At 62.0% G+C, this 14,901-nt stretch overlaps 2 protein-coding genes across 2 annotated transcripts; one reads left to right on the top strand and one right to left on the bottom strand.

Moving 5' to 3' along the window:
• Positions 1–659: 659 nt before the first annotated feature.
• On the bottom strand, positions 660–2,428 carry OXLD1 (oxidoreductase like domain containing 1). The gene is made up of 2 exons (XM_075904050.1): positions 2,272–2,428; positions 660–1,389 (listed from the first exon to the last, which is right to left on the bottom strand). Exons 1-2 carry the CDS (start codon positions 2,329–2,331, stop codon positions 919–921), a joined length of 531 nt encoding a protein of 176 aa, XP_075760165.1. The 5' UTR covers positions 2,332–2,428; the 3' UTR covers positions 660–918.
• Positions 2,429–2,465: 37 nt separating this feature from the next.
• Positions 2,466–11,979, top strand: CCDC137 (coiled-coil domain containing 137). Its single transcript, XM_075904049.1, has 6 exons — positions 2,466–2,619; positions 3,943–4,073; positions 5,511–5,712; positions 8,681–8,763; positions 9,366–9,445; positions 10,172–11,979. Exons 1-6 carry the CDS (start codon positions 2,555–2,557, stop codon positions 10,400–10,402), a joined length of 792 nt encoding a protein of 263 aa, XP_075760164.1. The 5' UTR covers positions 2,466–2,554; the 3' UTR covers positions 10,403–11,979.
• Positions 11,980–14,901: the final 2,922 nt, after the last annotated feature.

The following is a 14,901-nucleotide window of genomic DNA, read 5'->3' as shown; positions in this document are numbered from 1 at the left end:
AGCACAGCAGTAGGTGGGCATGGTTGCTTGGTTATGGTTGTGCAAGGACAGGTACCCACAGTGAATACAGCACATCCATCCCACTGGCATGGGGAAAAGCCACTTCCTCTGCAGGATGAGGGGGTAGGCCAGCAAACCCCAGCACCTCCTCTGGGTTCCTACAGCTCACCTAGTCTAGGGGGCTGATGTACAAAACCTGACCACCACATGCACCCCCCCCATGCCAAAGCTGCCAACAGGCTTAGAAAGACACAGCACACAGGGCAATTGGAAAAAGGCTTCCAGGCCCTCCCAGGGAATGTTACAGTCACTCTGCAGAGACATACAAGGCACGTCCGGGTGAGGAAGCAGCACTGTGGCTCCAAAAGGGAGCAGAGCTGCCCATACACTGGGGGCGAGAGGAATATTTATCTAGTCAATATCAGGAGTTTCAAAGGGGGCTAAGGGCATTGGGCTCCAGCTGACTTCTTAGTCCCCTTTGGGATGCCCAACTAGATGCTAAACAAATACTGTGGCAGCAGCATGTATTAGAAGTGACTCCTCTGGGTTAAGCATGACACACGCCGGGAAGTAGTGGCAGTTAGGAGCCCAAGATATGGGTCGGGTAATGGTAGGTGCCGCATATGCCCAGAATGGAGACACGGCCTAGAAAACAGTCACATTTTTAAGCACACAGGTATGAATTTATTCTCTCCCAATTCACGCCAAGCACTGTAACACCTCTCAATAAATAACTGTAATCCATTCCCAACTGGCAGTCACGCTGGGGTCTAGTGACCCAGAACCAAATTTAAAAAGAGACGGACACATCGTGTTAAACAGGGACAATGAATAAATACAGGCTCTGGCTCTTTGAGGTCTGACGTACCATGGGAGGAGAGGACCCATGGCAAGAACCAGCAGCGTACGCTGCACACATCAGTCCTTCTTCATGCGGAACCGGATTTCCATCTTTAAAATCATTTTAATGTTCTCATCTTCTATGTGCTTTTCCACAGCTGCCAAGGCCTGTTCCCCCCCGTCCTGATAGTGTTTCTGCAGCTCCTCTACGTACGCAATCCAAACGCAATTGTGGCAGCCGCTCATACAGCAGTTAGTGGGGGGAAGGAGTGTTGGGGGCTTGGAAAAGGGGGGCTCTGTGTCCTTCAAAGTTTCCGAGCTCCCTGTCACGCAGGGCTCTCCGGCGCTCTGCTGGGGATCAGTCTGAGAACCATCTCCTCGGGTGTCTGAACGGTGGCTGAAACTGGCCTTTGTCATATCCACAGAAAGCCTCTGAAGGCAGCAAAAGCAGCTTTTTGGGCGGTCTCTGCGTGGGAGCCCCTTCCAGAAAGCAAGCCCCCGCCTCAGCAGTCGCCAGCACTCGGTGCACCTGAAGCGTTGTAGATGTGCCTGGCAATTAATAACAAGCTTACAAGAGGCGTCGAACTCTCACACACCACGGGCTCTGCTCCATTGCTCTGATGGGCTATGGGGCCTACCCACGCAGAGCTAGTGGAGCATGGGGCAAGGCTGGCATCCTCACTCACATCGCCGCGGGGGAGGCTCAGGCGCAGGGAGGAAGGGAAGCGACAGAAGGCAGGACTGGGTCCAGCCAGCGCACTCAACAACCCCGTATTGGGTATGGAGGAGATGGTCCAAACACAGACATGGGATGCCTCCGTCTCTGAACAGCCCCGCCTCCCAGCAGCCCCCCCACCAACACGCCAGCCACCTGCAACACAGACCCCCACAACCCCCCCGCTCCGACCCCAGCCCCCTCCCCCACAACCACCGCCCCCCCGCTCCGACCCCAGCCCCCTCCCCCACAACCACCGCCCCCCCGCTCCGACCCCAGCCCCTCCCCCACAACCAGCCCCCCCCCGCTCCGACCCCAGCCCCCTCCCCCACAACCAGCCCCCCCCCGCTCCGACCCCAGCCCCTCCCCCACAACCAGCCCCCCCCCCGCTCCGACCCCAGCCCCTCCCCCACAACCAGCCCCCCCCCGCTCCGACCCCAGCCCCTCCCCCACAACCACACCCCCCCCCGCTCCGACCCCAGCCCCTCCCCCACAACCACACCCCCCCCCGCTCCGACCCCAGCCCCCTCCCCCACAACCACACCCCCCCCCGCTCCGACCCCAGCCCCCTCCCCCACAACCAGCCCCCCCCGCTCCGACCCCAGCCCCTCCCCCACAACCACACCCCCCCCGCTCCGACCCCAGCCCCTCCCCCACAACCACACCCCCCCCGCTCCGACCCCAGCCCCTCCCCCACAACCACCCCCCCCGCTCACCTGGGGACGCGCCGCCGCTCTCCGCCCCACCAGGCCCCGGGCCGCCGCCCGCAGTAACATCCCAGCGCCCTGACAACCAGCCCCGCCCCCGGCCCGAGCGGCCGCTTCCTCAGCCAATAGGCGCGTCGGATCGCCTCGCCGGCGAACCAATAGTTGCGCAGGGGGCGGGGCTTTGGGGGGCGGAGGAAGGCGAACCAATAGGAGTGGACGCCCGGGAGGGCGAGGCTCCGAAGGGTCAGAGGTCAGCCGGAAGTGGAGCCGCGGGGAGCCGCACGTGTGTGGCATGGGCAAGCGGCCGCCGCCGCCCGCCTCCCGCCGCGCTGTGCGGGGAGAGCCGCGCAAGGGCAGGTGCGTGGCCCGCTCTGCTGCGCCTCTCACCGCGGCGTCTGGCCCCTCCCTCCCGTGTCAGCGCTGGGGGGGCCGAGCCTGGCTCGCGCCCCAGACACCACCCCCCCCCCGCCGGGCCCCGGGCAGGGCGAGAGCCGCTGGCAGAGCCGGGGGCAGGGGACAAGCTCCCTGCGTCCCAGGCCGGAGCACACGAGCCGCGCCGAGCAGGAGCCTGGACAGACCCAGGGTCCCGTCTGCCCGCAGTGGCCAGCGCCCCGGGGGGGGGGGACCAGAACAGGGTCTAGGCGAGGCTATGTCTACACTGGCGGGTTATGGCGCAAGAACAGCTGTTCTTCCCCAGCGCGTCCACACGGCCCCCCCGCTCTTGCGCCAGTTTTACGGTACGGCGCGGTAAGAGGGGGCTTCTTGTGCAAGAGCTACGCTCTTTTCTAGCGGGTGTCAGCCCTCTGGCGCAAGAGGGCAGTGTGGACGCGCCGCAGGGGTTGCTTGCGCAAGCAAGCCCGATGGCTAAAATGGACATCGGCGCTTTCTTGCGCAAGAGAGTGTCCATGCTGCCAGGGATGCTCTTGTGCAAAAGCACAGCCCGCACATGGCAGCGTGCAAGATGTTCCTGCAGAAGAAGCTGCCAGTGTAGACATAGCCCAAGTGATTCTCCCCTCACAAACAGAGGCTAAGGCCACCACTCCTGCCCAGCCTAGCTCCAAAGCATTAATTGTCCTATCTTCCATGAATGTATCTAGTGCATGGGCAGTGGGTGAAGGTAGGGCTGGCGGAGGCAAGGCTCCATGCCCATGAGAGCTAGGGCCCCCTCCCTGGCCCTGGAGCACAGGGAGAGCAGGCAGTGCGTGGCCCCCAACCTCCCCGGCCCCGGTAGAGTCTGGAGGGGGCCAGACTGGCAGTTTGGGAAGGCAATGCCTTCCCCTATGTGTAATAGCCGTCGCTCCTGCTATGGTTCTTTTTTGAACCCTGTTATAGTCTTGGTCTTCACAACATCCTGTGGCAAAGAGTTGCCCAGGTTGACTGTGCGCTGTGTGAAGAAATACTTGGGTTTGTTTTTAAACCTACTGACCAGCTCCTGAAGCTCAAGAGTGGCTGTTTCTCCAATAAAAACTGCTCCCCTAAAACACACGACCTCACTCCCCTGGGCACAGCGAGGCAGAGAGGTAGACAAACCCCGCTCCCTGGCCAGTTTCTCAGCTCACACTCTGCCTCCCATTTTCCAGACTGTCCTTGCTGCCACAGCGAATTCAGCACCTCTCTGAGTTCTGTCCCACTCCCGGCCCTTGAGCCCGGCTTCTGATCTCTTTCTGCCTCTGTGTTTAGCCAAGAGAAGAAGAAAACTAACTCCAAACCCAAACACCTTCATGAGCAGGAGATCCCCTATCGGCTTCGGGAGCTCATGAAGAGCAGAGAGGAGATGAAGAACCCCAAGAGCAGGAAGAGAAGGAAAGCAGGTAAAGACCAGCCTCCTTTATTCACTTATCTGAGATCCCACCGCACCCAGACTTTGCGGCTGTGTCTAGACTGGCGGATTTTGCGGAAAAACTTATCAGCTGTCTACACTGGCTGCTTGTATTTCCGGAAAAGCACTGACGATCTCCTGTAAAATCATCAGTGCTTTTCCGGAAATACTATGCTGCTCCCGTTCGGGCAAAAGTCTTTTTCCGAAAGACTTTTGCGCGAAAGGGCCGGTGTAGACAGCATAGTATTGTTTTCCGCAAAAAAGCCCCAATCACGAAAATGGCGATCGGGGCTTTTTTGCGGAAAACTACGTCTAGATTGGCCACGGATGCTTTTCCGCACAAAGTGCTTTTGTGGAAAAGCATCCTGCCAATCTAGATGCTCTTTTCCGAAAATGCTTTTAACGGAAAACTTTTCCGTTAAAAGCATTTTCGGAAATTCATGCCAGTCTAGACGTAGCCTGCCTGTTTACACCTATGTTGGCTTCGCTGCAGATAGGCCCTGACCCCGCTCTAGGGGATCAGACTGCACGTCCCCCCAGTTCTGGTTCCAGAGGTGGCCAGCATTAGCTGCGTCAGAGCCCCTGTAGGAGGCAGCTCTGGCGTAATCAGCCACAAGGTGTTCCTTCCAACTTATGTGCCCTGTGCATGTGCGGCTAGCACCAACCCTAGAAACTAGGGATGTAAAATCCTGGTTAATCAGTTACCTCAGACTAAGCGGGATCCCGCTCCCTCGGATGGCAGCCAGCAGCCGCACGCACATGGGAATTGGCTTTTGCTCCTGGCCCCACTGCGCACAGGGGACTGGCTCCTGCTTCCCCGAGGGGCTGGAACAACCCTCCATCCATGGCAGGCTGCAGACAAGGGGGGGTTGCTCCAGGGTACCAGTTAACTTGTACCCAGTAAGCGTCACCTGGTAAACGCACGCTGCCGTGCTCTGCTAATCGCTTGGGCAGCAATCTCCTGTGGGCAGCTGCCCAAGTGCTCAGCTTACAGGGAACCTTTGCCAGTTGACGGTCGTCTCGGGCTCTGACACAGGTGGGAGAAAATCAGGGTCCAGCACTCCTGGATCTACCTCTGTTTGCCTCTTGCTGTTGGTCAGACTCTCAGCTGTCCGGTACTGCCACTATAGCAAAGTCTCACTCATCTCAGGCTAGAAGAACGGGGTGAAGGAGGGGAGGGGAGGGGATGCCAATGTACCCGCCTGTTCAGTCTCCTGGAATCTGCTGGGTTCTGAGGCTGCCGAGCGACTGCATGAGGCTGGGGAACTGACTAACCCTCAGAAGAGTCAGGTTCTGGGTGGGCTTCCAATGCAGGGGTACTGTGCAGACACCCTAGCGAGAGCCTCCGTCCCTGGGAGTGGTTCTGCCTGAGCACGGGTAGAGCTCACGGCTCTCTTCCCTCCTCTGGCGAGTGCTGCTGTGATCTTAGCTACAGGGAGCAAAGAGAAGCCCGCAGCCCCGGGTGACATTCCCGTGCCCACGTTCAAGCGGCGGAAGCGAGAGGGGGAGCAGGCCTACATCCGGCGCATGGAGCAGGAGACCCAGCGCGTCCTGTTTCTCACCCAAAACCAGCTGCAGCGCGAGCCTGAGAAGGAGGAGCCGGTCCCGGAGAAGTCACAGAAGAAGAAGGAGTAGGTGTGGGGCATGGGGAAGGCGCTGAGGTTGCCAGGTGGGGGCCAGTCACGGCTCCTAGTGGCTGCCGTTGGCCAAGATCAGCTGTTGCCTTTGTAAATCTTTGCTTATCCCTTTGGTGCTGAGCTGCATTGTGGGGTGGTGGGAGGATGCAACTAACCGAAACCAACCCCGGCAGAGTCCTGTCCTCCCGTCCCCCTGGGGCCAGACCAGGAGCTATTCCTCCGGGGGGTAGGACGCGTCACCACCATCCAGCAGCTGGTATTGTGCTCCCGGGCTGTCTCTTCACTGGTGCGTTCTTGCACAAGGAAAGTGACGTACTGTAGAAAATCGGCTTCTTGCATGAGAGCTCTGACGCTCCCGCTCAGGAAGAAGCCCTCTTGCGCAAGAGGTCAGTGTAGACAGGCAGCCAAGAGATTTGGCGCAAGAACCGTCCAAACAGGAAAGAAGCCAAGTGGCCGCCTGGACGCTCCGTACGCGCAGGCAGCTCCAGACTTCCTGGTAACCCGAGCCCCCTGAAAGGCGCGCACAGCCTGCAGGGGCCACGTGGTGATAGCAACACCTCTGCCACCCAGCTCTCTGCCTTGCTGCTGCTGCTGGCACCACCGGGATGGCTGCTCCAGGGGGGCCACCAGCAACCCGCACCCTCCGCACAGGAGGCCCGAGGGGCACAAAGAGGCACGCCCCGTCCTGGTCCCCAGCCGAGATCGAGGTCCTGCCGGACCTCTGGGCCGACGAGGAGGCCCTCCATGACCCCGTCGGCGGAATGCGGACACGATGGAGAAGTACCCCTTGCGGCTGATGAAATGGGCCGCTCGCTGCTCCGGGGCACGGATGGGGATGTGGGTCGCATCCGGGGCTCCCCCGCAGTTGGGGAGCCCCAGGGCAGCAAAGCCGGCCACGGTTGCGTCCACGTCCCACAGGCAGATGCTTTGCTGGAGCAGGACATAGTTGATGGCGTGGACGACTTGCAGAAGGGTGCACAGAAACATGGGAACACATCACATAAGGCAGGGTGAGTGCATGCTCCCTTGGGGGGTGCCCACCCCCCCGTGATGCCCTCTGTCCTCACATCAGGGCCCCCTCGCCCCATGGCGCCCCCCCCAGCAGGCCTGTGCGAGGGAGGGATGACCCAAACCCCTGGGTGATGGGGCACAGCCACTCTCCCCGTCCCTCCAGCCTGGCATCTTCCCTTCCCCCGGGCATGGAGTGCAGCACCCCCCACCGTCCCCGGACTTACCTGCATCCCGACGGTGGATCTGCCCCTCCTGAACTGGTGTGCCACTGATCGGTAGCTGTCCGGGGTGGCCAGCTTCCAGAGTGCGATGGCGACCCTCTCGTCGACGGGGATGGGTGCCTGCAGCCGGGTGGTGCGTCTCTGGGGCGCAGGGCGAGCCAGGCACACCGCTCCAGGAACGTCCGCTTTCGCATTCAAACGTTCCGGAGCCATTGCTGGTCGTCCCATCGCCCCAGGACCAGCCGGTCCCACCAGTCGGTGCTGGTGTCCAATCTCCACGAGGGCCTCTCCACGGTGGGGTGGGGATGTCACGGACACCACCGCCTCCTTGGTGAGGGAGTCCAGAGCGACCTTCATCTCGGGGTCCTTGAGGAGGAGTCCGGCAGCAGCATGGAGCAGCAGCTGCAGGTGCTCCAAGATGGCCAGAAGGGGCCAGAGCAGGCACAAGGCCACTCCTGGCTCCATGGCAGGCAAAAAATGGCCAAAAGGCACTAAAGCACAAGCTGAGGTGTCCAAGAAGGCAGAGGCCAACCACACCTGGAAACCGCTAGGGCTGTCAGTCCCTGCCAGAGGTGCGATAGCTCGCGGCAGGAGAGAAACGGCTGTCCGGGGAGATCCCTTTAAGCATGTGTCTCAAAGGAGCTCCAGCCCCCGCCCCCGGAAAGTCCTGGTGCCCTTTTGCGCTCTACCAAGTAGTTCCAGGCTCATGCTTTTGCGCAAGAGCATCCCGCCAATGTAGATGCTCTCTTGTGCAAAAGCGCACGGCTCCGAGGATGCGCCGTGGCCAATGTGGACGCTCTCTTGTGCAAAAGCGCACGGCTCCGAGGATGCGCCGTGGCCAGTGAGGACGCTCTCTTGCCCAAAAGCCCACGGCTCCGAGGATGCGCCGTGGCCAGTGTGGACGCTCTCTTGCGCAAAAGCCCACGGCTCCGAGGATGCGCCATGGCCAACGCGGACGCTCTCTTGCGCAAAAGCGCACGGCTCCGAGGATGCGCCATGGCCAACGCGGACGCTCTCTTGCCCAAAAGCCCACAGCTCCGAGGATGCGCCGTGGCCAACGCGGACGCTCTCTTGCCCAAAAGCCCACGGCTCCGAGGATGCGCCGTGGCCAACGCGGACGCTCTTGCCCAAAAGCCCACGGCTCCGAGGATGTGCCGTGGCCAACGCGGACGCTCTCTTGCCCAAAAGCCCACGGCTCCGAGGATGCGCCGTGGCCAACGCGGACGCTCTTGCCCAAAAGCCCACGGCTCCGAGGATGCGCCGTGGCCAACGCGGACGCTCTCTTGCCCAAAAGCCCACGGCTCCGAGGATGCGCCGTGGCCAACGCGGACGCTCTCTTGCCCAAGTACTTCAACGCAAGAACTCTTGTGCAAAACGGTACCTGTGCAAGAACGCACCAGTGCAGACATACCTCTGGAGGGAGGGCAGCCTGTGCATTCCCAGCTGGAGGGGGAGCAGCTTGGGGGGGGTGCGGACTTCTCAGCTCTTAAAGGGGTACTGTCAAGTTAAGAAGCTGGGGCCCACGCTATGTCCGGTGGGGCACATACGAGCAGTGAGACGCCACCCATACCCACACCGCCCTGGCAGTTGGCAGCCTGGATTAAGTCCTGCAGACTGGTCTGTTCTAATCAGGGAGTTAGCAGCCTTCCTCCCCCTCCCCCCAGCACCTGGCATCCTCTTATTAGCGAGCCCTCCCTGCCCTCTGACCCACCCGGCTCCGCTTCGTGTAGGTTTCAGAACAAACGCCTGGCGAAGATGCGGAGGAAGAAAGAAGAGAAGAAAGTGGCCATGCTGGAGAAGGCCTTGTTCCAAGGTAGGAGTTGGGTACAGAAAGGTGGGACTGTGCTGGCTCTGGGCACGGGGCTGGGACACGGAGCCCTGCAGATCCCCTGCCTTGGCTCCGGGGGAGAAGAGGAGAGAAGGTTTGGGTTACCTGAAGTTTGGTCCCCAAGTTCTCTTGCTCCCTTGGCTCCTCATTTTCCTGGGGCCTGCTCTGCACGCTGCGGGGCCCTGGCCAGTACTTTGCTGATGGAGCTTCCTCCTGCCTACTTGCCTTGTTGGGCTTGGGATCTTGCTTCCGTCCGCTGTTCCGCAGCGCTGCTCAAAGCGGCTCTCCCCAGAGGCAGCTGCATTCCAGCAGCATTCACTGCTTAAGTAGGATCCTTAGAGAGCTTTGAGCTGGTGAGTGTGCCTGCTGGCTTGCACCACCTCAGATCTCCAGCAATGTTTGCTTCCTCCTCTGTGCCTTCCTTTCACACTAGGGATGTGAACAGGTAACTGGTTACCCGGTAAGATCACCTTTACCAGGTGATAGTTACTGGGTACCGGTTAACCAGTACCCATGAGCAGCCCCGGGTCTGCAGGAGCTGCTTAATCAGTTCACGGATTAACTGGGACTTCACATCCCTGTTTCAGACCCGGTGCAGTTTGGGGAGGTCGCCATGCAGCCGCCAGCGCTTACGGTGAAGCCCAGAAAGGGGGTCGCGAAAGAGAAGGTAAAGCTGCTACTCCCGTCTCATTTCAGCCCCAGCCCCGCCGCTCCCGCTCAGCCCGGCTCTGAGCCGAACGTGCAGGATGGGGGTTCCCACGCTCTTGCCTGTGCCCTGCCCGGGGATTTGAAGTCGGGTCTTCAGAAGGACGAAAGCCACGTGGCACCGTGAGGCCTCTAGGGCTCAGGAAGAGTTTGTGGGAGTAGAGACAGGGGGCCCTGTGACGGCGCGTCGGGTTTCCCCATCTCCTGCATGAACAGACTCCGCCAGCCAGTAGAACAGAGCGAGTTTATTGCTTCTCCAGGATACAGCACAGATGGAATCTGGTTCCAGGGCAGGCCTGGGATGCCTCAGCCCCCTTGAGATGGGGGAGACTGGGCCCCTAAATCCCAGCCCCCTTGCTTAGGCTGCTTCCTCCATGATTCCAGACAGAAACTGACTCTCTTCCAGCCCTGCCCCCCAGACAGGTTGGTCTCCGCCTTCCTCCCTTTGTCTCTCTCCCTGGGAGGCGACCGGTCAGACAGGTTGGGAGCCCCTTGCCTAGTGACTCATCCCCTGCCCTGCTGAGCTGTGCTACAAACAGCCACCAGTGGAGGTCACCCACTGCCCAAGCCCAGCAGCCAGCAAGGCCCCCCCCGTACCCCACTGGGTTTAAGAGCAGACAGCCCCCCCCCCCCACTCCGTCACAGCTTCACAGGTTGCGTCCCAGCGGGTCTCTTTCCATTTGCACAGGCTGGTCCTCGGCAGCTCCTGCTGACGCCCCTCCTGGCTCCCGGCCGCTCGGCTCCTGCCCGCAAGGCTGCGCCCGTGTCCCTGGCCCGCCAGCGCATTGTGGAGGAGGAGCGGCAGAGGGTCATCCAGGCCTACAGGGACAGAAAGAAACGCGCCCAGCAACGGGCGCCTCGGAGCCACCTCCCGGGGGACGAGCTGCCGAGCCCGGGTGGAGGCGGAGAGCTGATGTGAGGAGAGATGCCACCCGCTGCGCCTCCATCAGTCCGACCGTCACAAGGACGCGCAGGATCTCGCAGCCCCTCCCGCAGCGTGTGGGGCGCCGGGGCGGTTCGCCAAGCACCGGCCACAGCCAGCCTGGCGCAACGTGCTGCAGCAGCCCCCGAACGCTGCCCTGCCCCCTTCCTGCCGGCGCCGTGGCCTGTGACGGGAGGGGGCAGCTCACTTCCCTCCCCCCCGTCCCTCGCAGGCCCTGCCACCTTGCAGGCGGGCACGGGAGGAAAGGCCTCTACGCCCAGCTGTGCTGAGTTGGCCACACTCCGGGGGGGGAGTGGGGGAGCTCGCTCTGAGAGGCGCAGCCTGCGCTCCTGAAGCCGTGGAGCAGCCCACGGTCCGTCCCCCTCCCTCGCTGGGCACATGCAGCGTGGGCCCTGGCCGTGGCTGGGGGGGCTGCTGCTCCTGGCCTTTGTTCGGGCACGTCTGCGCCTTGGGCCAAAGGGAATAAACAGCAGGGAAGCGAGTGGAAATCCCCCCAGCCCCCTTCTCATTTCTTCACACCCTCCGCCCCCATCCCAGTCCTGGCCTGCATCCTGCCCTGCAATAGCAACGCGTCCCCTGCAGGTGGCAGTCTGCGCCCAGCAGCTTGGCCGGGCTAGCAGAGGCTGCAGGACCTTGCCTGGCCCCTGCCCCGGGCCCCGCTGCTGGCGAGGGGAGACTGGCACCCGCGTGCTGCACCCATAGCTACAGCCGGGAGAGGCCGTGTCCGCTTGCTGCACGGCTTGTTCCCCAGCACACAGCAGGCTGGCCAGGTGCCAAGGCCTCCAGCTAAGACTCAGGACTCCTGGGTCTTGCTGCAGGCTTGCTGGGTGACTTGTGGACCATGCGTGCCTCAGTTTCCCCACGCACTATGACAAGGGCCATGCGTGCCTCGGTTTCCCCACGCACACTATGGCAAGGGACATGCGTGCCTCGGTTTCCCCACGCACACTATGGCAAGGGCCATGCATGCCTCGGTTTCCCTGCACACTATGACAAGGGCCATGCATGCCTCGGTTTCCCCGCACACTATGACAAGGGCCATGTGTGCCTCAGTTTCCCTGTGCACTATGGTTACGTCTACATTGGCAAGATTTTGCGTAAATACTTTTAACGCATGAGTTTGCGTTAAAGTATTTGCGCAAGAGAGCATCTACACTGGCATGTGCTTTTGCGCAAGAGCACCCGTGCCAGTGTAGACGCTCTCTTGTGCAAGAAAGCGCCTATGGCCATTTTAACCATCGGGCTTTCTTGCGCAAGAAATTCATGTTGCCCGTCTACACTGGCCTTTTGCGCAAGAGGGCTTATTCCTGAGTGGGAGCATCATAGTTCTTGCACAAGAAGCCCTGATTTCACACAATAGAACGTCAGTGTTCTTGCACAAGAACTCCCCGCCAGTGTAGACAGGCAGCAAGTTTTTGAAATCTTGCCAATGTAGACGTAGCCTATGACAAGGGCCATGCGTGCCTCGCTTTCCCCGCACACTATGACGAGGGCCATGCGTGCCTCCCTTTCCCCGCACACTATGACAAGGGCCATGCGTGCCTCCCTTTCCCCGCACACTATGACAAGGGCCATGCGTGCCTCCCTTTCCCCGCACACTATGACAAGGGCCATGCGTGCCTCCCTTTCCCCGCACACTATGACAAGGGCCATGCGTGCCTCGCTTTCTCTGCACACTATGGTGAGGTCAGGGTTTGAGGTGGGAAGACCGTAGGCGGTTTGTGACACTGACCGCCCAGGCTGGTGCTCGACAGGGCAGCACATCCGTGTGGCACGGCCGAGGACTCTCCTCCCTGCAGATGGACCCATCTGGGGCTGAATTGTGCCCGGTCTCCTTGCCGTCCACTCCTGCTGCAGCAAGGCTGTTCCTCTACCTGCCCCACGCCAGCCCTGACAGCTGCTCTGCTCCCCCCCGTGCCCGTGGCCGCAGGCGAGGTGGGAAAGGAGGGCTGTGGGGCACGTGCTGGGTGTTCTCGCAGCAAGCCCCGGGGTAGATCCTACATGTGTCCTCACCTCTCTGGCCCGTGGGCGGTTCCCCCAGGCCACTAGGGCTCTGCAGGGCCGGACTCTCACCTTGTGAGGTGCCTGAGGCCAAGAGCTCCAGGGCCCCCAGGGAGGCGAGTGGCAGCTGGTTTGGGGGGGCTCAGCTGTAGGGGTGTCCTGATGTTGGCTGGGCCAGGGGGCAGTCTGCCCTTCGCAGGGCCCTGTGCCCCCCCCCCCCCCCGACATGTTCCACAGAGTCTCTGCGGTGTTGGAACGGACTCGCTGGCTTGTACCCAGCCGCAGCAGCGGGGGTCTTGCCTGGGTGGGGGAAGCTGTGAGCTGTGCCCACCGCGTGGCTGCGTCTGCAAGGGGTGACCCTGGCTGCTGACAGGCTGGGGTGCTAATTACAGGCCCCTCCCCCGCCAGCCCTGCCCCCTCCCCACATGCTCAGGCCCTGCTCCCCCCCACCCTGCCAGGCCCCCCTCCCTCACCCCTTGTGCCCCGACCCAGCAAACTGAGGCAGATTAGCTCAGCCCCAGGGGCTCAGCCCATCCCCTCCACTCCCTGGCCATGGGGACCCCACTCGGAGCAGCCTTCCCCAGGGTGGGATATGCCCCCATAGGGGCTGGCCAGGGGGCTGCAGCCCAGCCTGAGAAGGGTTGCCTTTGGCGCCTCTGCCAGTGTCCTGGAGATTGGGGGGGGGGGGATTTTAATCACTGCCTTGGGGGGCTGTGTACCTACTATGGGGCACTGGCTGGAGGTGCCTGCTCCGTGCCCTACACCAGAGCCCCGAGGGGGTGCTGCCCAATGAGCCAGCCCAGCAGCTGCCCCCAACCCTGCCCTTCTCCAGCACAAGGTAAATGGGCCAGGTATCCCATGGGGCTTGCCAGCCGGAAGGAGCAGACCCTGGCAGGCTGGCACATCCGTCCCAGAGCCTGCACCCAGCCCAGCGGTCCTTGCACAGCCGCTGTGTGGGGTGGAAGAGCCGGTGGGGGGAATCCCGCCGGCCCTGCAGCTTCGGGGCCTCGCAGTCCAAACAGGAGGGCGTGACGCCCCCGTGGGCTCAGCACCCTGCAAGAAGGGCCCAGGCTGGGTGGGGGGAGGGAGAGGGGGGTGCTGTGTGTTGGAATGATGCTGGGAGCAGAGGCTACTTGGCATCTCCATGGATCTGACCCTGTCCGGGGGGCGCTCCCCTCCGCAGCCTGCGTCAGCCCCAGCGTTAGCCGACTGGAACAAGAGCTGCATCCATAGCCCAGCATGGCAGAGCTATCGGCCTGGGAAACGCTTCCCTCCCCCGCCTCGGCCCCGGAGCCCGGCGGGGCGCCCTGCCCCAACATCAGCAAGACCAAAATGTGGCAGCTGCGCCGGGGTAGGGCCCTGCCGAATTCCCAGCCCTGCCGAACGGGCCCGGGGTGCGGATGCTGGTCTGCCGTGCTCCTGCCCTAGACGAGGCAGATTGCACGTAGGAGCCCCAGGTCCTCACTTGGGCAGGAGCCCCACACGGGGGGTGCAGGAAGGGTCACGGTTGGAGGGGGGTTGCCGTATTGTCACCTTTATTCCTGTGCTGCCTTCAGGGCTGGGTGGGCCAGAGGGGGGGGCCCAGCTGCCCAGCTCTGAAGACAGCTCTTGCCAGCAGAAGCAGAGGAGGAGGAGGGGGTGGCCACACCACAGCCATGGCACCCTTCCTTCTGCACCGCTGCTGGTGGCAACAGCCTGCCGAGCTGGGCTCCCGGCCAGCAGCGCCCACTCCCCAGCTCTGAAGGCAGCACCCTCTCCAGCAGCAGTGCAGAAGTAAGGGTGGCCACCCCACAGCCCCCCATAACCTTGTGACCCCCTGTAACAGATGGGGAGAAACCCCCGAGTAGTGCAGCATGAGGGGCCCCGTCTCACTCCTGGCAGTCTCAAACTCTCCACTTCTGCCCCCCAGTTCATGTCTATAACCACCCGTCCGTCTGCAAACCCCCCCTTTAGTCCCCAGGGCAGGGTGGCCCAATGGTCAAAGTCCATAACTCACCACAACTCATGGAGTGCAGCCCAATGGCTACCATCAGATGACTTGCCCCTACTCCCCGGGCAGTGCAGAAGCCCAAGTCAACACCCCCCCACACACAGGGCAGTGTCGTCCCCTCTCTAGGGATGGGGGAAGGGTTTACATCCCCCAGCAGGGGGGGCCAGGCCCTCCCACTCCACTGGACCCCCACCAAGGGCCCTGTTAGTGGCTGTAGCTCCAGCCACTGAGTCAGCAGGGAAAAGCTCCACCCAAAACACACGGACTCCCAGCTCCAGCTCACTCAACAGGCACCATCCCCAGGGCTCCCTCCTGCAGCAGGGCCATTGCCTCAGCTCCCTCATGGGTCTCCAGCTCCCTCTTGCCTCTGAGTCCTGTGCAGTTTCTGGGAGCCTCTGGCACCTCCACATGCACATCCTCTCCCTCCAGTGCCTGGGCTGAGCTGCTCCTTTTTATAGCTGTGCAGCTGGAGCATGCCCAGTAA

The sequence above is a fragment of the Pelodiscus sinensis genome, chromosome 20 (genome assembly GCF_049634645.1).
Source record: "Pelodiscus sinensis isolate JC-2024 chromosome 20, ASM4963464v1, whole genome shotgun sequence".
NCBI lineage: Eukaryota > Metazoa > Chordata > Testudines > Trionychidae > Pelodiscus > Pelodiscus sinensis.
This window is presented reverse-complemented; position numbering and strand designations above follow the sequence as displayed.